The following is a 23,855-nucleotide window of genomic DNA, read 5'->3' on the forward strand; positions in this document are numbered from 1 at the left end:
GTGCAGAATCTCGAACAGCATTGATCACTTGCACTATGTACTTTCATGTAATCTCAACTGCAATCCAGGAAATTTGGTTGTGCTATGAGATTAAGCACAATGATTACACATTAAATGTTGTATAAATACAAAATATCTGACATTGTATTCCCATTTGAACTTTGTTGTGCTTTTAAATGGTTGAAAGTGCAGTGATAACACATTTAGATGACAACCAAATAAAAAAACTCATAGTTTTTTCATTGGAATTTGGTTGTGCTTTTAGGATGGTTGAAAGCACAGTGATACACATTGGGAATTCAAACAAATTCTGGCTGACTTTGTGAGTGGGTGAATAAAGATTGAAATCTCATTGATCAACATCTCAACCAAATATTACCCACATTTCCACGTTGAAATGACATGGTGTGCCCAGTGGGAAGCATCCTTGTGTTAAATTATGTTTGTGAAAGGAGAGAAGAATCTCTCTCAACAAGCTCCTCGCAGCCCCTTTTGTTGATCCTCCTTGCTGCTCCTGTTCACAGTCATTATCCCCGTCATAGCTTATACTCGCAGGGAACACTCCTTCATCTCAGGCCCTTACCACCATATCTCTGGTGAATTCACGGATAGCCAATAACATTGCTTGTTCAATCTTGTTTCTTTCACTCTCAGTCCCAATCCCCAGAATTTTAGCTATTGCGTTGTCTAGGAACTTTAGCTATTGCGTTGTCTAGGAACTTTAGCTATTGCGGTGTCTAGGAGTGTCAGGTGAATTCAGCACATGGCTCTAATGCATAGATGGTATGTGTGTTATATTTGCCATGTGTGCTCGGGTGTTACAGAAAAATGGCTTCTGCTCTGCTGGACAATCTAAGATGGCATTATTATTGAGTTATTACATAATAACAAGTCATTGATTTCGACTTTTGAGCACCACGTAGTCTAATGATGATCACGCTATTTTTTTATTAAGTTTAACTTGTTTGGTAAAGAAAAACAACAGTTCATGGTGTGGCCAAATTATATGTGCCATTGGTCCAGTGAAGCTTGCTACCGAGGTCTAAAAGGCTAGATTTGACTAAATACCTATCAGACCCCGGTCTGTTCATTTTGTATTACATTACAGCTTATTTTTCTATAAACTTTTTTAAAAAACGACACCGAGTTCAAATATGTTGCAATTCTTCAAGCAACAACTCACCTGTCAAAATGACTGCAAGAGGAACGCCTTACCTGAGAAGTGATGTCACACAGCAGGAAAGCAAATGTAGGTGTAACCCATTTTACTCAAAGCGAAAGAACTACACGGAGGTCCAAAGCCGTAGTCGCGATTTGTGCCAATTTTAGTTGAGTTATATAGCTTATCGTTTGAGATACCGACGCTGAAAATAAAGGCATGACTTTATCAACGGTCGGCTGGGCTCTGCAGCTTTTGGGGATCGCTCACACCGTGTTCGTTATATCTGGTAAGTCACTGCTTACTCAGTTCCATTACATTACACATAATAGGGAGTTTTGTTAAGAGCCGCGATGCTCGGTCTGAACGATAACAAGCGTCGCATGCGGTACGGTTTTGGAAGCATCTTGTCTTTCATTTCGGCTAAATTGATACACATCTTTATAGGGTTAGATTGAAGACATAGTGAAGACACCTGTGCTAATTAACCCTCCTGTTGTGTTCGTTTCGTGTTAATTATTTCTGTGTTCCCGGTACAAATAGACCGCCCCATAATAGCTGATTATAAATCCATAATAATACATACATTATCACATAATGTTGGGTTAGATATTTTTATCAACTTAAGTTCTTGTGAACATTACAAGTTTTGAACTTCTATTTGCTATTTATGGCCTTTAGGCCTCATTGACCTGAGCTCATACAAATACCTTTTGAGTAAAAAAAGCACAATGTATGGATTATTTTGACTGTAACAAATACTCAGATGAAACATATTGTGCTATTTAGCACAGACTACTTTGTGTCAATGTTCAACAAGGACTCTCTCCTCCTCACCAGTGTCATGATCAAAGATATGATCAAGAGCCTCACATCCAGTAAATCGTTTGGTCATTGTGCTGCGACAGAATGAATTGTGAGCAAGGCCTCAAAAAAGCTTTATATACCAGAGCTGCGAGAAAAGTTCTATATATTATTGAAACAATGTTGCAATTGTTTGTGAGAATGCCAACAGGTGTGGTTCCCGTGGGGGAAAGATTCTATTGGGGAAAGGTTCCCGTGGGGGTTGCCATGGAAGCCAAGAAGGGGAGTGAGGTGTGTGTGTGTGTGTGTGTGTGTGTGTGTGTGTGTGTGTGTGTGTGTGTGTGTGTGTGTGTGTGTGTGTGTGTGTGTGTGTGTGTGTGTGTGTGTGTGTGTGTGTGTGTGCGTGTGCGTGTGCGTGTGTGTGCTCAAACACACATGCATGTGGGGGTCTGGGAGAGGAAGTGTGTCTATCTGATGAATGGGCATGTGCCTGAACTCAATTTTAAACACTAATTGTAGTCTCACCCATTAATTTCTTATTACCGGTTATTTTTGACCAGGAACACCACAGGTGTACAAAAGTGAAATAAAACACCCAAAATTTTATGAAAATCATCAAAATGTATTTTGTGTGTTCAGATGCCCTGTGTGGAATAAGTCATGGAACCTTATGACAATCAGATGAAATGAACTACATTTTTCAGAGAGAAACTTGTAAATCGGTCCAATTGGACCGGAACACAGCAGGAGGGTTAACTATCTTCTCCAAACACCTGTGGTTAGATGGAAGACAGATGCCACAATACTGTCTGGTGCAACTGTGTTAAAACCAATGAAAACAGTGTTTAGTCCAATATATGGCTAGTCACTGCTGAGTGTCAGTAAACAGAATTATCATTTTAAGATTTTGTTTTAATCTGGTAATAGTTTTAAACATTTAGAAGTGAACCGTCATACATTTGTGATTTTTGTGATTCTGGAAAAAAATAAAATGTAATTATAGGGAAATTATTTTAGTTCCTTTTTATTTTACGACTAGGTCATTGCATTTGTTCCTTTACTATAAAGATTGAAATGTAGATATGTATACAATGATATATTCTATGACATGTTTCCCATGATAACACTTACTGATGGACACTAACAGTATTATGAAGTTGCAGGGATATTCTTGAATTGGAAGAGGATGTATTCTATAGGTAGACTATGCATTAAATAATTGTTGTTGACACTGGCACAACCACACACAGACCTTGTCAGTTTCCTAAAACAAAAGTGTGTAGATGGGATGCAAATGACAGACAACATAGATGTTGACTGGCCCATGTTGTGCTTTATGAATAAACATAGGAAAACATCTTTAATGCATGAGTCTGGTTCAGTGGATAAATAGGAATGATGTGAGGATTGTTGATGCATTGGTTCTATCCAAAGACCAACTAACTAAGGAAAAAACTTCCAACTCATCTAATATTTTATTAGGAATCAGGTGGAACAACGGCTTATCGGTTTCTATATGTAGACCAGGGACACTGAGTTTGCATTGAAGATTACAGGGGGGGGGGGGGGGGGGGGGGCAGTATTTGCATAGGTCAGACAATAGGATCAGCATCAAAAACAAGGAGGACGAGGATCAGGCACTCTTCATATATTTAAAAGGCCTTAGAGTGCCTTGGTCCTCTTTGTTTTTTTGATGGCCAATTAACCCCTTTATCAAGAGCACCTTCAATTTACAAATATCTACTATTGTATTCTAGCAGCACTTCCCTTTGTTCTTTTTTCTACAATCTGTAGGAGCAGTTTGGTGTGTAATGATATAGCTAGGTAGGCAGAATAATGTTTAGTCAAGCCCCCGTAAGTTGTGGCTTACACATCTTATCCCAGTGTCAACAGTGACAGCTGGACTGTAATAGCTGTACATGTAACAGCGAGGGACAAACAAGGCTTCCCAGTAACATCTCCAATGTCAAACAGTCACACAATCAGATTATATCTCGGCTATGTTACTAGGTAAGGTTTAGGGGAAAGCATAAGTCAGACAGATAGAAGGAGAGAGAGAGCGCTTGTGTGTGTGTGCTTCAGATAGAGAGGGAGAGGCAGATGAAGAGAGTGATTGTCTAAAGATAAGGACGTTTACGGATACAGCATCACAGATATATGTCAGTCTGAACTGTTGAACGACAAGGCCTATGTTTGTTCAGTAGGCCCTAGCTCACAGACGTGGGGCTGGTTAGTCATACAGGAAGTGGAGCCAAGCTGTTGACATGATCATCTCCCTACACACTCCCTCAGTCATATGAGTCTTTTCTAACACGCTGTAGCAAAAAAAGGACATGAGGTCAGGCTGAGAAAAACATCAGTTGTTTTTTCTGTCTACTGGGTAGTAGTCCTACATGTCAGTCAGATAAAAAAAGGACATTGTTTTGTATTCTAAGACTCTGTTTATGTTTTGTACAAATTAATATCGTTTTGACAGAGGTGTGGTTATGTAAAATACCCATGTGGTATAGAACAACCCTGCCTCCCCAACTGATGCCACTCTTCTACCTTAATTCATCAATCCCTTCCTTGGTTGTTGTTCTTTCAGAGGGTGTGACACTGACGCTCACCCCCGACCAGGGCACTACTCTCAACATCAGCCAGAGTTCAGAGCGCAGCAGGGGGTCAAAGTGTACGGTATGCACCGGTACAGGCTTGAAGAAGTCCTGCTCCAGAGCTGGAAGTGTGCTGCTGACAGACCCCAAAGCTGCTGTGAACATAGAGTTCACCTGCCCCAAACCAGAGGAAGTCTTCACTGTGGAGGTGGTTAGGGAAATAGGTAAGAACTCTCTATGAAATATATAATGGTGGTGGTTCCATGGTATTTAGAGTGTCCATAGTGTCCTTAGAGTGTCTATAGCTTGTCCACATGGTACAGAAATACAGTGTCATTACAGTATAGGCATATTGTACACTGTAGTTATATTGCTATTACATAGTGTTTACAAGTGGGATACCTGTGTGCATTTTCATAATACATAGTCCATATGTGACTGTGTGTGTGAGCATACCTGTGTGTTCGTCTCTGTATTGACTTCCTCTAACTCCTACCCTCCTTCCATCAGATTGTACCACAAAGTCCTGTAATGGAGACATCACCCCCATTGAGTCTAGAACCGGAATGCTTCCACTCCAGAACTTCAACCGTACCTTTATCTGGAACCTGAAGGCCCCGGTTCCACGGGCGTTCCATTTGGACTTCACCCAGATGGGGATGAGACAGATCCTGCCCTCTGAGAGATGTCAAGACCAGCACACGTATACCCTGCTAGCCCTCCAGAGGACAGGGGAGGCTGCCATCGGGACGTACTGCAGGAACGGCAGCGTCTCTGGGGCTCAGGTCTTGAACCAGGGCAGGCTCTCTCTGGAGGTCACTGGAGGACGGAAACTGAACCCCACCATGTTCAACGTGTCTGTTGGAGAGGAAATCAAATGTGAGTTGGTCAGACAGTGGTTTCAGACAACTGACGTAAAATCACATTGTTTTCATTAATATAAATGGATTACTTATGTCTGTATGTTTTTAGTCATGGCCACAGACATGATTTAGTGGACCTGGTTAACCTTGTATTTTCTGACACTTCATCAACATATCATTGTCCCTCAGCACTTGCTGTCCTCAAAGTGACTTTACCGGAAGGGACATCGTCTTCGGAGTTGCTCTCTCCAGACTACCCGAATAGTTTCCCTGACGATGACCAGATGGAGTGGAAGTTTGTGGTCCCTCCCAAACACAACGCTACGGTTGTCTTCCTGGGTCAGACCCAGCCGCAGTGCCTGAAGAAGGAGCCGGCCGTGGAGTATCACCACGGTAACGGGCGGTTCGCGGTGGTGAAGAAGCTGTCGGACCCCCAGCCGGCCCAACGTCGGGACTCCTTCTCCCTGATCCTAAGGAACTGTGAGATGAACAGGATCGGAGACGGCTCCACTGGTCTCTCCCTCCGCTTCAAGGTTTCAGCCAAGAGGAGGAGTCTTCCAGGTCACTACAGGACACTGTGTACAATAAATTAGATGGCTTTAGAAAACTTTTTCCAAAAACCCTCCTTGAGTATCCCCAGCAATTTGACTGACTTTATCTTTTCCATTACCAGCATGCCTGATTCAACTGGTCAACTACATCAAGCTCTTGATAACTTGAATCAGGTGTGCAGGTACTGGAATAGGGAAGTGGAATGGCTAGGTGTTCTCCAGGAAAGGTTTGGAAAACACAGCTTTAGTAAAAAAGGAGAGGATGAATCATGTGTTAGTTTGTGGAAAGCCCTGCTCTTTCCCTCTCAATTCCTAACACGTATGAACACAAGGCAATCTTTTCCATTCCAGCCATTACATTGAGGCAATCCTCATATAGCTCCTCCCACTGAGACTCAACTGAAGTCATGGTCCTACAGTGCATTCGGAAAGTATTCAGACCCCTTCACTTTTCCCACATTTTATTACGTTACAGCCTTATTCTAAAATGGATAACATCGTTTTTTCCCCCTCATCTATCAACACACAATACCCCATAATGACAAAGCAAAAACAGGTTTAGGTGATTACAGCCTTGAGTCTTCTTGCTAATCCTCTCAAGTTCTGTCAGGTTGGATTGGGAGCGTCGCTGAACAGCTATTTTCAGGTCTCTCCAGAGATGTTCGATCGGGTTCAAGTCCGGGCTCTGGCTAGGCCACTCAAGGATGTTCAGAGACTTGCTCCATTCATCTTTCTCTCAATCCTTACTAGTCTCGCAGTCCCTGCCGCTGAAAAACATCCCCACAGTATGAGGCCTCCACCACCATGCTTCACCTTAGGGATGGTATTAGCCAGGTGATGAGCGGTGCCTGGTTTCATCCAGATGTGATGCTTGGCATTCAGGCCAAAGAGTTCAATCTTGGTTTCATCAGACCAGAGAATCTTGTTTCTCATGGTCTGAGAGTCCTTTAGGTGCCTTTTGGCAAACTCCAAGCGGGCTGTCATGTGCCTTTTACTGAGGAGTGGCATCCGTCTGGCCACTCTACCATAAAGGCCTGATTGTTGGAGTGCTGCAGAGATGGTTGTCTTTCTGGAAGGTTCTCCCATCTCCACAGAGAAACTCTGGAGCTCTGTCAGAGTGACCATCGGGTTCTTGGTCACCTCCCTGACCAGGGCCCTTCCGCCCCGATTGCTCAGTTCGGCTGGGCAGCCAGCTTTAAAAAGAGTCTTGGTGATTTGGTCTTTGCTCTGACATGCACTGTCAACTGTGAGACCTTATATAGACAGGCATGTGCCTTTCCAAATCATGTCCAGTCAATTGAATTTACCACAGCTGGACTCCAATCAAGTTGTAGAAACATCTCAAGGATGATCAATGGAAACAGGATGCTCCTGAGCTCAGTTTCGAGTCTCATCGCAAAGGGTCTGAATACTTATGTAAATAAGGTATTTTTTTCTAAAATGTTTTAAATGTACAAACCTGTTTTTGCTTTATCATTATGGGCTATTGTTTGTAGATTGATGAGGAACAAATGTATTGCATAAATTTTAGAATAAGGCTGTAACTTAACAAAATGTGGAAAAGATTAAGGTGTCTGAATACTTTTCGAATGCACTGTATATTAGCATTTTTTGCTCATCTTGTCCAAATTATCATAAAGTATCAAAGGGATTGGTGACCATCCCTTTAAGGCCAATTGTTGTGTAGTGTCAGATGTATTTAGATAATGTAGTAGTAGTGGTAATAGCTACTGTAGTTGTACAGATCCAACATATTACAATTCATTATAATAACATGGAGCTTTTAGATCAGCGGTAATTTGACAAACCACTCTGTCTTGTGGTTAATGTTACCAACCACAAAAGGGGATTACTGTAGCTCTAATATACAGTTGAAGTCAGAAGTTTACATACACTTAGGTTGGAGTCATTAAAACTCGTTTTTCAACCACTCCACAAATTTCTTGTTAACAAACTATACATCTACTTTGTGCATGACACAGTCATTTTTTCAACAATTGTTTACAGACAGATTATTTCACTTATAATTCACTGTATCACAATTCCAGTGGGTCAGAAGTTTACATACACTAAGTTGACTGTGCCTTTAAACAGCTTGGAAAATTCCAGAAAATTATGTCATGGCTTTAGAAGCTTCTGAAAGGCTAATTGACATCATTTGAGTCAATTGGACATGTACCTGTGGATGTTTTCAAGGCCTACATTCAAACTCAGTGTCTTTTTGCTTGACATCATCGGAAAATCAAAAGAAATCAGCCAAGACCTCAGAAAACAAATTGTAGACCTCCACAAGTCTGGTTCATCCTTGGGAGCAATTTCCAAACGCCTGAAGGTACCATGTTCATCTGTACAAACAATAGTACGCAAGTATAAACACCATGGGACCATGCAGCCGTCATACCGCTCAGGAAGGAGACGCGTTCTGTCTCCTAGAGATGAACGTACTTTGGTGCAAAAAGTGCAAATCAATCCCAGAACAACAGCAAAGGACCTTGTGAAGATGCTGGAGGAAAGAGGTACAAAAGTATCTATATCCACAGTAAAACGAGTCCAATATCGACATAACCTGATAGGCCGCTCAGCAAGGAAGAAGCCACTGCTCCAAAACCGCCATAAAAAAGCCAGACTACGGTTTGCAACTGCACATGGGGACAAAGATCGTACTTTTTGGAGAAATGTCCTCTGATCTGATGAAACAAAAATAGAACTGTTTGGCCATAATGACCATTGGAAAGATCGTACTTTTTGGAGAAATGTCCTCTGATCTGATGAAACAAAAATAGAACTGTTTGACCATAATGACCATTGTTATGTTTGGAGGGCAAAGGGGGAGGCTTGCAAGCCGAAGAACACCATCCCAACCGTGAAGCACAGGGGTGGCAGCATCATGTTGTGGGGGTGCTTTGCTGCAGGAGGGACTGGTGCACTTCACAAAATAGATGGCATCCTGAGGAAGGAAAATGATGTGGATATATTGAAGCAACATCTCAGGATGTTAATGCTTAGTCACAAATGGGTCTTCCAAATGGACATTTACTCCAAGCATACTTCCAAAGTTGTGGCAAAATGGCTTAAGGACATCAAAGTCAAGGTATTGGAGTGGCCATCAGAAAGCTCTGACCTCAATCCCATAGAAAATGTGTGGGCAGAACTGAAAAAGCGTGTGCGAACAATGAGGCCTACAAACCTGACCCAGTTACACCAGCTTTGTCAGGAGGAATGGGCCAAAATTCACCCAACTTCTTGTGGGAAGCTTGTGGAAGGCCACCCAAAAAGTTTGACCCAAGTTAAACAATTTAAAGGCAATGCTACTAAATACTAATTGAGTGTATGTAAACTTCTGACCCACTGGGAATGTGATGAAAGAAGTAAAAGCTGAAATAAATCACTCTATTATTATTCTGACATTTCACATTCTTAAAATAAAGTGGTGATCCTAACTGACCTAAAACAGGGAATTTTTACTTGGATTGAATGTCAGGAATTGTGAAAAACTGAGTTTAAATGTATTTGGCTAAGGTGTATGTAAACTTCCGACTTCAACTGTATACAGCTTTTAACATTGCAGATTGCCACTGGGGCAGACTTTTGGTATTCTTCTTCTTAAATGTGAAATCCTTGTCTTAATTTTGCTATGTGCCTGCATGAGTTATAGTAAGTTAGTCAGTGGAAGTGGATGTGCAGCTACATGTATATGATTTGTTACTGTGACATACTTTGCAGTGATGTGCAACGTGGACCTGAGGAAAGAGCGGAGTCTTTCCCTCCATATTGAGAAAACTAACCTCATGTCTGACTGTGAGCTGAAGCTGAACTCTGTCATCCAGGAGAAAATCACTGTTCCCTCAGGGAAGATCTCTCAGCTGTCCTTCCAGGACTGCCCATGTCAGGAGCTGCTACTGACCGCCATCAGAATCATAGGTAACTAAGGCCTAACTAGTAACTAAGGTAACTAAGGCCTAACTGCTCTGCTCTGAGTTATATAACCATAAGCATTATTATTAACACTATGCTGCTCGCCCAGTCACTAACCTCTCATTGTGTTGGTCTGGCTTGACGTCATAGAAGAATAACATGATATACCGTTCAACGTGTGTGTGAGTGTGGCCTTAAACCCTAACTAAACAATCACTGCAATTCAATGCTACATTTTTGGCTTCCCTTTAAAAAATATATGGAGTGTGGTAATTAGGATGAACAAATTCTTTGTCCTTCTTGAGATCCTAAGGCACCACAAACTATGGTATATATTCAACTATATTTTGGTTTGTATCCTTCACCTCTTCTCCATTTCGCAGAGTGCCGTCACTGGAGGGGCTGCCCAGCAGCAGCAGCCTCTGTCCCTCTGACGGTGCCCGTCCTGGAGAGGTGTCTTCCCGCTCCCCTGGGCAATGTCACCTGGATCCTCCGTCCCCCTCGGCATGGCACGGTAGAGCTCCTGCCCACTACTGGCAGCCTCAGGCAGTCCCTGCCAGAACAACCCTGCAACGGCTCTGTCACTCTCACCGTGGCCGAGGACGATGACGGCACCACCGTGGGTCAGTTCTGCCCTCAGGGAGCCATACGCAAAGTCCAGGTCCACACCAACGTGTCCATCACAGCTTCAGCCTCGACAATGGGAGGGAAAGAGAGGTGGCCATTCGCACACCCTTTACTCAACATCTCCTTCACCAGGGAGATTGCAGGTAACATGTTTTAATTAAAGGTTTAACTGTGTTATTGTGAAGTGGAAACGTCTAGGAGCAACAACAGCTCAGCGGTAGGCCACACAAGCTTACAGAATGGAACCGCAAGAGTGCTGAAGCACGTAGCGCGTAAAAAATCGACTGTCCTCGGTTGTAGGGAGCTTCATGAAATGGGTTTCCATGGCCGAACAGTTGCACACAAGCCTAAGATCACCATGCGCAATGCCAAGCGTCGGCTAGAGTGGTGTAAAGCTCACTGCCATTGGACTCTGGAGCAGTGGAAATGCATTCTCTGGAGTGATGAATCACGCTTCACCATCTGGCAGTCCAACGTTTTTTTTTTTTTTTTTCATGGTTCGGGCTAGGCCCCTTAGTTCCAGTGAAGGGAAATCTTAACGCTACGGCATACAATGACATTCTAGGGGATTCTGTGCTTCCAACTTTGTGGCAAAGTTTCAGCATGACAATGCCCCATGCACAAAGCGAGGTCCATACAGAAATGGTTTGTTGAGATCAGTGTGGAAGAACTTGACTGGCCTGCACAGAACCCTGACCTCAACTCCATCGAACATGTTTGGGATGAATTGGAATGCCGACTGCGAGCCAGGCCTAATCGCCCAACATCAGTGCCCAACCTCACTAATACTCTTGTGGCTGAATGGCAGCGAGTCCCTGCAGCAATGTTCCAACATCTAGTGGAAAGCCTTCCCAGAAGAGTGGAGGCTATTATAACAACAAAGGGGGGACCAACTCCATATTAATGCCCATGATTTTGGAATGAGATGTTTGGCGAGCGGGTGTCCACATACTTTTGGCCATGAAGTTACATCTTTAATAAATTGTTTTATATAAAAGTAGTACTGTAACTGCAAATATGTTATTCTCCCCCTGATGTACACACAGAGAGATACATTTTCACGGTATACCCAATGAAAGGAGTACCAACTCTCCTGGCCACCCCTAGTTGGCCTGTGGGAATGAAGTCCTACTCCACTGTGTCCTGGATCGTCGTTGTCCCCTCCAAGCTGGAAGCCCACCTCATGTTCGACAACATCAGCCAGCCTAAGTGCAGCAACCGCCACACGGGCATCAGGTACAACTAGAATAGAATGGGGTACCCCTCTGAGACGTCCTCTCTAGGTTTCTTCATTCTAGGGAGTTTTTCATGGCCACTGTGGTCTTGCTTCTTTCTTGCTTGGTCTTGGGGTCCAGGCCGGATTACTGTAAAGCACTTTATGATGTGCTGTATATAAATACATTTGATTTGATCAGGGTGCAGATCCTGGGCTCCCTGGAGGAGATGTACAGCCGGCGGGAGGACGAGGATGCAGGCAGGAAGATCACTGTCTCAGAGAGCTTCTACCTCAACATGTCCAACTGTATGCCTGAGAGAGGAGACTTCAGCGTGCTCACACAGATCACACTGCACAAGGACAAGAGTGAGTGACCGACCGTGTGGAGCATTCATCATGATAAGCAGTGTTGTTCTCCTCTCACTCCCTCTCCATAGGTTGTTAGTTTAAAGTGAATTTGAAATTGCAGTGAAAATCTAACGCTCCATGTTTCTCAGCATTTCTCTATACCATTCTGATATTTTGTTAATTCTGGTCTTACTACACTGAGTATACCAAACATTAGGAACACCTTCCTAATATTGAGTTGCACTCCCCCCATTTTGCCCCATTTTGCCCTCAGAACAAACTGAATTCATTGGAGCTTGGACTCACTCATTAGGTAGGATTAGGCAGCTGCCTATGGCGGCAGTTTGACGAGGGTGGCATTTTCTGAGGTAAACTGACCATTTTCTGAGCTAAACTGACCAAACAATGACCATTTTTCTCAACCAGTGGCATATGGCCTTTTTTTTTAGGTGAGCGTTGATGACGCCCTTTGATAAGCAGTGCCCACTTTGTCAAAGGCAAGGGTGCAAAATATTTTGCTTGTCCATTCCCAGCGAGCCTCTCTGGGGTTCTGTTGGAGAGACGCATCGCTGCTCTGCACCAACTTTCAGTCAAAAAAATGATCTAACATGAAATCATGTAGCAGATATAGGATATGGTAGAAAGAGTATGTGGCCTTTTCTGTAGCCTACAGACTGGAGATAAAATGTATGATAATGTAATGAGACGGACACTTTTTACATCATACAGGTTTCTCCCATTAAATAGCCTAATCTAAATGGCCCTCAATCAAATAAAAAATGCGCTGTCATGTTAACAACATATCCTAAAAGCAGGATAGGTCAAAGTTAAATGGACAATATGGAATGGACAATCACAACTGTTTTCCAGGAGTTTCAACCCATTGTCGTGATCAGTGATTTCAATTTTGTATCCCTCCATTTTTGACAAGCTGATCATAGCAAAAAAGTACTTTTGCATTTCACGCTGTGCAAATAGGCTCACGATAACGCCTGATAAAGTTGGTAGCTGATATTCAGAGCTTAAATAGCCAAATTGATTAGTCACAGGAATCCGTAGTAATGAAGCCAATGAAACGGCCTGTTTTACAAACAGTGGGCCTAGCACATGGATGGGCATTCATAAAATTCCATTGGGGGCCACATGGTAGGCTACACCCCAGTAAGCACAAGCCGACGTCTTTTGGAAGTCTTTTGTGTGTGTTTTACAAACGTTAGGCTTACCACATAGATGGGCATTCATAGAATTCAATTTCAGGCTACACCTCAGTGAGCACGGAAGCACGGACCAACACCTTTTGGGTGTCATTTTTTGGTGCAGTCCGGATCGGCCTTGATTTACAAATCCATGGACATTGATTTTTGGTCCAATCCAGACCAAATCTTTTAGACATTTTTTCTCGCTTACTGGGAGTATTCTAGTTGTGGTCTCGCCTAGGGCGTGGTAGAATTATTCTAATCAACGGAGAGACTTTTAGATTTCTTCAAAACAATTTAACTTTATTATTTAATTAGTGCAGTAATGGAGTTGGTCAGTAACCACCCTGGAGGTGATCCCTGAGAACTCAACCAGCGGGACTAAACCACAGCATTTTATAGCAAAGTCCATCCACCTGGATGTTCATGACAAATCACAGATGAGAGAATTTATACAAAGGTACATTGTGCTCTCATGCAACAGACATCACGATTACATCGCAACAGGTTTCTGTCTCAAGGTCATTTACTGCTTGTTTATACAGAAATACTAATGTAACATAGACACTAGGTCATTCCCTCAAATTATTAAGTTCAGTGTTCATCTGCCATATGGGAGAGAAAAAGGTTATAGGGTCTCCCTGGCACCGACAGACAGGCACACAGACACTAATCATGGAATGGAATGTCTTATTACCAAGCCTCAGCGGCTCCTCTCAGACACATGGACATAGAGTTCTAAGAACACTATTCTGTTGCCTATTAGTAATAACAGACAGTCTGAATGTACTAATATAGGGATACATTCTAATATAAAAGTAATGTGATTAACATAATGTTGTAATTCTACGACAGGTGGCAGAACGGCAAGGACCGGCCCTGGTTGAGTCAAGTTGGCTGGATGTCCTTTGGGTGGTAGACCATTCTTGATAACCATGGGAAATTGTTGAGCTTAAAAAACCCAGCAGCGTTGCAGTTCTTGACACAAACCGATGTGCCTGGCACCTACTACTATACCCTGTTCTTGCCTAAGGCTTAAAAATCCTTGTTTAACCTGTCTTGTCCCCTTCATCTACACTGATTGAAGTGGATTTAACAAGTGACATCAATAAGGGATCACAGCTGTCACCAGAATTCACCTGGTCAGTCCATGTCATGGAAAGAGTGTCCCTAATGTTTTGTATATTAAGTGTTATCAGCCTCTGGATTTGAAACATTATGTTAAGTGAGTGGGTTGATAATGGGATATCAGTGAATACTGACCTGTGTGTGTGTTCCTGTTCCTAAGACCTGCTTCTGACCAGCATTCTGAGTGCGGTGGCAGCTCTGCTGGTTCTCATGGTGATTGTGTTGGCTGTGGTTTGTGTGGTGATCAAGTAAGTGAGCTACCTTTTCTCTAGCCCTTCATGATAAATGTTGGGATGGTTTCTCAGACAGATTCATCTCCAAGAAAAAGTAGCAGGAGCGTATTCCAAAACAACCACAACTGCTCTTGCAGAGGAATGGTAATGCAAAAGTTATAACCACAACTAGGTGCTAAGGACACCCTGATGAAGGCCTAAGCCAATACACGTTGGTGTACTTTAATGTTTTAGCCCACGTTGAAGGATTTTAACTTTCAAAGTGTCTGGCCTTTTGATTTTTTTATGCCACAGCACCTATTTGTGGTTATAATTGTTCCTATTCAATTAGAGATTAATATCCATTGAAAGTGCTTTTTAGTCCAGGATTAGGCTTAATCTGTCTGAGAAACCATCCTTTTGAGTACATATGGCAACTATGCATTAGAAGGCGACTCGTGACACTCTCCATTCAATAGTTTATTTGATATTTTTAAAAATGCATTTCAGTATACACAGACCTTCAGCAGACCCACAAGGGTCTTACTCAGGCTTCCTTTACTAGGATATGGAACTGGAGCATTTTATCAGAGTGATTTCTTCCGCAAAAACTGCTGTAGTGTTTTAATGAAGTTTGATTATGACAATATAGGCTACTCCTCCCTCACGTTCACATTGTTTTTACAATTTCAAAATAAAAAAAGACTGCTTGTAAAGGCATAATATGGACAGGCTCAGGCTGCAGGTCATAGGCCCAGGTCGGGGCTCTCAATTTTCAATCCTGATCAAGAGTCCTGATATGCAATGTCAGACCCTGGCGAGTTTCTAAACGTTTCTTACACACAAGACAGCGATCCAGTTTCAGTTTGTGATTGCTCATATGCTCTTCCAGCAAAACCTCCTCATCCTCTGTGAAACATATACCACAGATGTAACAAGAAAGTGATCCTGTACTTGCAACGTGAAAATGTAGATGTTCTTTCAAACTTTCTACAGACTCAAAGGTTCTTCCGCAGATACCACACCGAGATAGCTGTGTATGTCTATGGGCATGAATCACTAGAGACGTCACGGTGATAAGGTTTTGCACATATTCTACAATGACGAACAGCATTACTGGAGATAGGGGATTTCAGATGGGACAACAGACATGGAAGCTTGGTCCAGCTTTAGTCTGTGTTCTCTTTGACTTGAGTGGAGGTCCTTCACTCTCCATCCGATCAACACTTTCACCGCTCTCACCCTGAGTTTCCGACCAGTCTGAATTGACTGCAGAGGGGGGTTGAGAGTCACTGTTACTGAAGAACTCCATTTTAATCTGTTCAATTTGCGTTGTGGTGCTGGGTAGCTCATCCCTCTCTGTGTTTTCTTCACGTTGGGTTAAAATTTGGTAAAGATGTGAGGACTGACTTGGGTTCTGATTATAGTCACATTTTACACTGGCAGTAGATATGAAGGTTTCTGTATCAGCAGAATCATCAGTATCATCAGTATCATAATCCATCGCTTGAAGCTGCTCTCGTCCCTGACTGATGATCCATAGTTCCTCCTGTTCCACTTTAATCTGAGAAGGGTCCTCCTGCCCCAGACCGGGACTACAATCCTGCTTGCAGTGCTGCTGCTCAAGGGGAACCTCCTCTTCAGAGATGGAGAGAGTGAGCTGCTGGAGGTCTGTGGGAAAAAGAGCATGACATACTTAGCTAGTACATTGGCTAGTACATTCAAATGCTGAGATGCTGGTTTACAAGAAATGTGTTCTAGCCAGATACATGTAACTTTTGAGCTACACAGTAACCACATTTCCAGACAGTTTTATGCAAGTCACAACATATATATATCAAAAACACGATAGCTGTGATGGAAACGGGAAGTTTCGGTACAGTTGTATAAATGCCTACAGATAATTTGTTCGTTTGACAGTGTGATCTTTTTGTGTCGGTAAAATAAATTATGCGATAAAAGGCGGTGCAAACGCCTTTATACGCAAATATTGATATAATAAACATATCTAAGTACATTTGGATTATATGGTGTATGGTCGTCTATGACTCGTGACACCATGCAGTTTATTAGGCAACAGATGAAATGCATTATACATTTCACAGGGTGGTGAATAATATCGAGGGTCTTATTCTAATGTCTTGATGGATGCTTGACAAATAATTATATTCTCGCTGTTTTCCATAATAATCTCATGTAGACTAGTTTACAGCCTGTAGTATAGGCTTTATGCGAGCTGTTGGCTAGAACACACGTGCCATGACCAGAGTAGGCACATTTGCTATTTAACGGGACAGTTTGTGACGAAACTATTGGTAGCGTTGAAATGTGATGGAAACGCACCTTCTAGTCTCTGTAACTTTATTTCTGGTTTAAGAACGACATCCAGCAGCCTCTGTAGCCGGGCGTTCTCTTCTTCCGAACGGGACACTTTTTCCTGGTACTCTGCTATCGTTCGGTCTTTCTCCTCTTTTGAACGGCATAATTCTTGCTGGTACTCTGCTATCGTTGTTTCAACTGCTCCGAATAGCTCATCGACAGCCGCTTTTAATCGCATGTTAAGCAACATTCTCAATGATTTTATGTTAGGCAACATTTTGTTAGTTAACTAGCTGAGTAGCTGCTAGCAAGTGTTTTTCCTGTTCCACGTGCCCTTTTTCGAAACACATTTTTACACTATCACCACCTGCTGGAGTGGAGTGCAACAGTGACGGTGGAGTGTTGTGGAGATACATTTTTTTTTTTTTTACCTGTATTTAACTAGGCTATGTGTATTTTACTTTTACTCTAGCTTGTCTATATTAATATAGCTACACTCCGAGGTATTTTCAATTTCAAAAAATGGTAATAAGGGATTACTTGTATTAAAATGTGTTTTTTGTTTGTTTATTTGCGTTGTTTGTAACTTTTATTTGTTTAACTTATTTTGTACATAATTTTGCAGCTACTGTCTCGTACGACCGAAAATAACTTCTGGACATCAGGACTGCGATTACTCACCGTGGACTGGCAGAATCCTTTTTTTCCTTTAACGAGTCTGATGCGAACGATATACTGCTTTCTCGGGAACAGGCCCAGATCCCCGTGATTTCCGTGAAGAGGAAGCGGAGAAAAAGGTCCGGAGGGCAGGCTGTCTTCTGAGAATTCGTAGGTGATCGAATAAACCCCCACTTCCTTCCATTCTGATAGCAAACATGCAATCTTTGGACTATAAAATGGATGACCTACTCGGAAGAATAAACTGCCAATGGGACATTCAAAACTGTATTATCTTATGCTTCATGGAGTCATGACTGAATGACGACACTATCAAAATACAGCTGGCTGGTTATACGCGGCACCGGCAGGGTAGAACAGCGCCGTCTGGTACGATAAGGGATGGCGGACTATGTATTTTTGTAAATAACAGCTGGTGCACGATTACTAAGGAAGTCTAAAGCTATTGTTCGCCTGAGGTAGAGTGTCTCATGATAAGCTGTAGACCACACTATCTACCTAGAGAGTTTTCATCTGTATTTTTTGTAGCTGTTTACATAGTGCCAGCCTCTGACTGTGGTGCTAAGACAGCATCTGTCATTGGCTTCATCAATAAATGCATCGATGACGTCGACCCCACAGTGACTGTACGTATATACCCCAACCATAAGCCATGGATTACAGGCAACATCCGCACTGAGGGCTAGAGCTGCCACTTTCAAGGAGCGGGACTCTAACCCAGAAGCATATAAGAAATCCCGCAATGCCCTCCAACGAACCATCAAAAAGGCAAAGCATCAATACAGGACTAAGATCTAATCATACTACATCGGCTCTGACACTCGTCGGCTGTGGCAGGGCTTGCAAACCATTACAGACTACAAAGGGAAGCACACCCGAGAGCTGTCCAATGACACTAGCCTACCAGACAAGCTAAACTACTTGTATGCTCGCTAAGAGGCAAATAATACTGAAACATGCATGAGAGCACCAGCTGTTCCGGGAAGACGGTGTGATCACGCTCTCCATAGCCAATGTGAGTAAGACCTTTAAACAGGTCAACATTCACAAGGCCGCAGGGCCAGACAGATTACCAGGATGTGTACTGCGAGCATGCGCTGACCAACTGGCAAGTGTCTTCACTGACATTTTCAAACTCTCCCTGTCCGAGTCTGTAATACCAACATGTTTTAAGCAGACCACCATAGTGCCTGTGCCCAAGAACACTAAGTTAACCTGCCTAAATGACTACCGACCCATAGCACTCATGTCTGTAGCCATGAAGTGCTTTGAAAGGCTGATCATGGCTCACATCAACACCATTATCCCAGAAACCCTAGACCCACTCCAATTTGCATACCGCCCCAACAAATCCACAGGTGATGCAATCTCTATTGCACTCCACACTGCCTTTCCCACCTGGACAAAAGGAACACCTATGTGAGAATGCTATTAATTGACTACAGCTCAGCATTCAACACCATAGTGCCCTCAAAGTTCATCACTAAGCTAAGGACCCTGGGACTAAACACCTCCCTCTGCAACTGGACCCTGGACCTCCTGACGGGCCGCCCCCAGGTGGTAAGGGTAGGTAACAACACATCCGCCACGCTGATCCTCAACATAGGGGCCCCTCGGGTGTGTGCTCAGTCCCCTCCTGTACTCCCTGTTCACTCATGACTGCACGGCCAGTCACGACTCCAACAGCATCATTAAGTTTGCCGATGACACAACAGTGGTAGGCGTGATCACCGACAACAACGAGACAGCCTATAGGGAGGAGGTCAGAGACCTGGCCTAGTGGTGCCAGGACAACAACCTCTCCCTCAACATAATCAAGACAAAGGAGATGATTGTAGACTACAGGAAAAAGAGGACCGAGCACGCCCCCATTTTCATCGACGGGGCTGCAGTGGAGCAGTTTGATAGCTTCAAGTTCCTTGGTGTCCACATCACCAACAAACTAACATGGTCCAAGCACACCAAGACAGTCATGAATAGGGCACGACAAAACCTATTCCCGCTCAGGAAATGGAAAAGGTTTGGCATGGGTCCTCAGATCCTCAAAAGGTTCTACAGCTGCACCATTAAGAGCATCCTGACTGGTTGCATCACTGCCTGGTATGGCAACTGCGCGGCTTCCGACTGCAAGGCACTACAGAGGGTAGTGTGAATGGCCTAGTACATCACCGGAGCCAAGCTTCCTGCCATCCAGGACCTCTATACCAGGCAGTGTCAGAGGAAAGCCCTAAAATTGTCAAAGACTCCAGCCACCCTAGTCATAGACTGTTCTTTCTGATACCGCACGGCAAACTATACCGGGGCACCAAGTCTAGGTCCAAGAGGCTTCGAAACAGCTTCTACCCCCAAGCCATAGGACTCCTGAACACCTAATCAAATGGCTACCCAGACTATTTGCATTGCCTCCCCACTCCTCTCCCCCTCTTTTACACCACTGCTACTCTCTGTTGTTATCATCTATGTATAGTCACTTTAATAACTCTCCTTCATGTAAATATTACCTCAACCGGTGCCCTCGCACATTGACTCTGTACCGGTACTCCCCTGAATATAGTCTCGCTATTGTTATTTTACTGCTGCTCTTTAATTACTTGTTACTTTTATTTCTTATTCTTATCCGTATTTTTTTTAAACTGCATTGTCGGTTAGAGGCTCGTAAGTAAGCATTTCACTGTAACTTGTATACCTGTTGTATTCGGCGCATGTGACTAATAAAATTTGATTTGATTTGTCATGATAAGTGCACACATACATAGGGTCTTTATATAATTATGGGACTTAATAAGTGTGACTATTTAAGACAACATAATTTGCTCTCTTTACAGTAGCCTATCTTGTGTGTAATAATGTGTTTTGATCTCCCTCCTGTTGAGTAGGAAGAAGAAAAGGCAGCTGTCTCACCAAGTGTCCATCTACAACCCCAACGGGACCAGCTTCCTGCCAGGGCACAACGGGAGTTTCCCCAAATCACGAAAAGACAACGAGTCCCACATCTACGCCTCGATCGAGGACACACTTGTATACAGCCATCTTCTGCGAGATGGGGCAGAGATGGATGTCTATGGAGACCCGGCTGTGGATGTGTACCAGAGCTTTACTGGGCCCACAGAGACTAAGCCCCTCTCTCTGGGGACAGTCACTGAACGTCCAGAGGTGGGCATCTACCAGCCTTTTGTGCCCCCATCCCATATTGCCCCACCTGTCCCCAATAGACCCTTAAGTCAAGCCCAGCAGCCTATGGTGGACAATGAGCTGTACGGCTCCAGAAGCAATGGTGACACCCCTGCACAGTCTCAACCTAACAATATGAACACAGAGCGGGCTCCAACGGTGGAGCCAGAGGCTCATGACTGAAAGGGAGTGGACTGTAGGTTGGGTGTATATGCCAAGCACAGTAACATAGCCCTTCAATTCATAGCATGTACAGTACCAGTCAAAAGTTTGGACACACCTACTCAATCAAAGGTTTTTCTTTATTTTTACTATTTTCTACATTGTATAATAATAGTGAAGACATTAACTATGAAATAACACATATAGAATCATGTAGTAACCAAAAAAGTGTTAAACAAATCAAAATATATGTAATATTTGAGATTCTTCAAAGTAGCCACCCTTTGCCTTGATGACAGCTTTGCACACGCTTGGCATTCTCTCAACCAGTTTCATGAGGTAGTCACCTGGAATGAATATAAATTAATAGGTGTGCCTTGTTAAAAGTTAATTTGTGGAATCAATTTTCTTAATGCATTTGAGACAATAAGTTATGTTGTGACAAGGTATGGGTGGTATACAGAAGATAGCCCTATTTGGTAAAAGACCAAGTCCATATCATGGCAAGAACAGCTCAAATAAGCGAAGAGAAACGACAGTCCATCATTACTTTAAGACATGAAGGTCAGTCAATCCGGAAAATTTCAAAAACGTTGAAAGTTTCTTCAAGTGCAGTCGCAAAAACCATTAGGTGCTAGGATGAAACTGGTTCTCATGAGGACCGCCACAGGAAAGGAAGACCCAGAGTTAACTCTGCTGCAGAGGATAAGTTCATCAGCCTCAGAAATCGGTAATTAACTGCACCTCAGATTGCAGCCCAAATAAATAAAGTTCAAGTAACAGACACATCTCAACATCAACTGTTCAGAGGAGACTGCGTGAATCAGGCCTTCGTGGTCTAATTGTTGCAAAGAAACCACCACTACAGGACACCAATAATAAGAAGAGACTTGCTTGGGCCAAGAAACAAGAGCAATGGACATTAGGCCGGTGGAAAGCTGTCCATTGAGTCCAAATTTGAGATTTTTGGTTCCAACTGCCGTATCTTTGTGAGACGCAGAGTAGGTGAATGGATTATCTCTGTGTGTGTGGTTCCCACCATGAAGCATGGAGGAGGTGTGATGGGGTGCGTTGCTGTTGAAACTGTCAGTGATTTAGAATTCAAGGCACACTTAACCAGCATGGCTACCACAGCATTCTGCAGCGATACGCCATCCTATCTGGTTTGCGCTTAGTGGTTCTATCATTTGTTTTTGAACAGGACAATGACCCAAAACACACCTCCAGGCTATGTAAGGGCTATTTGACCAAGAAGGAGAGTATGTGCTGCATCAGATGACCTGGCCTCCACAATCACCTGACCTCAACCCAGTTGAGATGGTTTGGGATGAGTTGGACCGCAGAGTGAAGGAAAAGCAGCCAACAAGTGCTCAGCATATGTGGGAACTCTTTCAAGACTGTTGGAAAAGCATTCCTCATGAAGCTGGTTGAGAGAATGCCTAGCGTATGCAAGGCTGTCATCAAGGCAAAGGGTGGCTGCATTGAAGAATCTAAAATCTATTTTGATTTGTTTAACACATTTTTGGTTACTACATGATTCCATATGTGTCATTTCATAGTTTTAATGTCTTCACTATTATTCTACAATGTAGAAAATAGTAAAAATAAAGAAAAACCCTTGAATGAGTAGGTGTGTCCAAATGTATGTGATTCACTGTAATTTCTTATAATCTATTGTTTGTCAAAGAAGCCCACATTGTTTGACACAGTTGGTAATGTCATGTGTTTTGGCTGTGGGCACCTTTTCACTGCATAGTGAAAGTGTAACTTTTTATGTGAGCAGCACCCATGCTAAGTTTTTATGTCCCAAATGTTTGCTTTCAATATATTTGAAGGGTATGTACAGAACGTTGATTTTCACTGAATGTTGTCATTTTTTTAAATGTAGTTTAAGGACCAGTTTCATTGATGTAGAAATCCTAGTCTTGGACTAAAAAGCAATTAGTTTCAATTGATTGCTCCATTGAGCATCCTTTTTTTAAGGAATAGGTTTAATCTGGGTCCTGGAAACCGACCCTCAACTTTTAAATAATCTTACTTTTGAATTAATGATAATAGAGATGAACATACTATGTGTATTTGTATATTTAATTAAGTTTACAGTGAATGTGTAGGAAGATAAAACGTAAAGGTAAAAATGGATTATGTCAAAATCCTATTTTTTACACACATACACACACACTTAAATCATAGTTTATTCATCATATGCACAGGATACAGCGTAAACGGTGAAATGAAATGCTTACTTGCGAGCTTCCTCAACATTGCAGAAATAATCAAATGAGCGGTAAAACTAACGCAGTCCTGATAAAGGAATTTATATGTTTAAAGTAATGACTAAAGAATTCCACCCTGAAACCATGTAATTGTATGAAATGTGTGTGTGACTAGGCCATTGTGTTACTATGTAGCAATGTGAGAGTTGAGACAACAAAGGACAACTGAACTACAGATGACCTTGTTGTAACTCTGAAAACTGACAACAGGAAAAAGGGCCCTTCCAAGGCCTCTCTAATCTAGGGAGGAGAGGAACAGCGAGAAACTGCCAAGGCTGGTAGAAAAGTGATAAAACTGTGTGTGTGTGTGTGTGTAAGTAGGTGGGGGTGGGAGTTATAAAATGACTGTTTTTGCATTTTTGACTTCAGAGCTCTCTGATTAAAGAATTAACCTTTTGCAGAATCTGAGAATCTGAGCCTAATTATTATTAAACCCAGGGTCTTACAAACCTCTGGGAATTGTTCAAAGTTATAAAATAGTTGAGTTATCATCATTGGGATTGAAATTTCTCGTGTCAAGTCCAAAATACTGTCAATAATTAAAAAAAGGAGTTAAAAAACAAGGTAATAATAATATACTGTGAATATACTACTGTATGTCAGTGTACTGTTATATACAAGTAAGTAGAAAGTAAA

At 42.7% G+C, this 23,855-nt stretch overlaps 1 protein-coding gene and 1 long non-coding RNA gene across 2 annotated transcripts; one reads left to right on the forward strand and one right to left on the reverse strand.

Moving 5' to 3' along the window:
* Positions 1-1,026: 1,026 nt before the first annotated feature.
* Positions 1,027-23,622, forward strand: LOC139573511 (CUB domain-containing protein 1-like). Its single transcript, XM_071397024.1, has 10 exons — positions 1,027-1,448; positions 4,551-4,781; positions 5,068-5,436; positions 5,610-5,981; positions 9,695-9,892; positions 10,270-10,656; positions 11,560-11,749; positions 11,929-12,095; positions 14,562-14,649; positions 20,487-23,622. Exons 1-10 carry the CDS (start codon positions 1,379-1,381, stop codon positions 20,962-20,964), a joined length of 2,550 nt encoding a protein of 849 aa, XP_071253125.1. The 5' UTR covers positions 1,027-1,378; the 3' UTR covers positions 20,965-23,622.
* On the reverse strand, positions 15,079-17,316 carry LOC139573512 (uncharacterized). Its single transcript, XR_011674615.1, has 2 exons — positions 16,957-17,316; positions 15,079-16,284 (listed from the first exon to the last, which is right to left on the reverse strand). It is a non-coding gene; the product is annotated as an uncharacterized lncRNA (long non-coding RNA).
* Positions 23,623-23,855: the final 233 nt, after the last annotated feature.

Source organism: Salvelinus alpinus, chromosome 4 (assembly GCF_045679555.1).
Source record: "Salvelinus alpinus chromosome 4, SLU_Salpinus.1, whole genome shotgun sequence".
Lineage (NCBI taxonomy): Eukaryota > Metazoa > Chordata > Actinopteri > Salmoniformes > Salmonidae > Salvelinus > Salvelinus alpinus.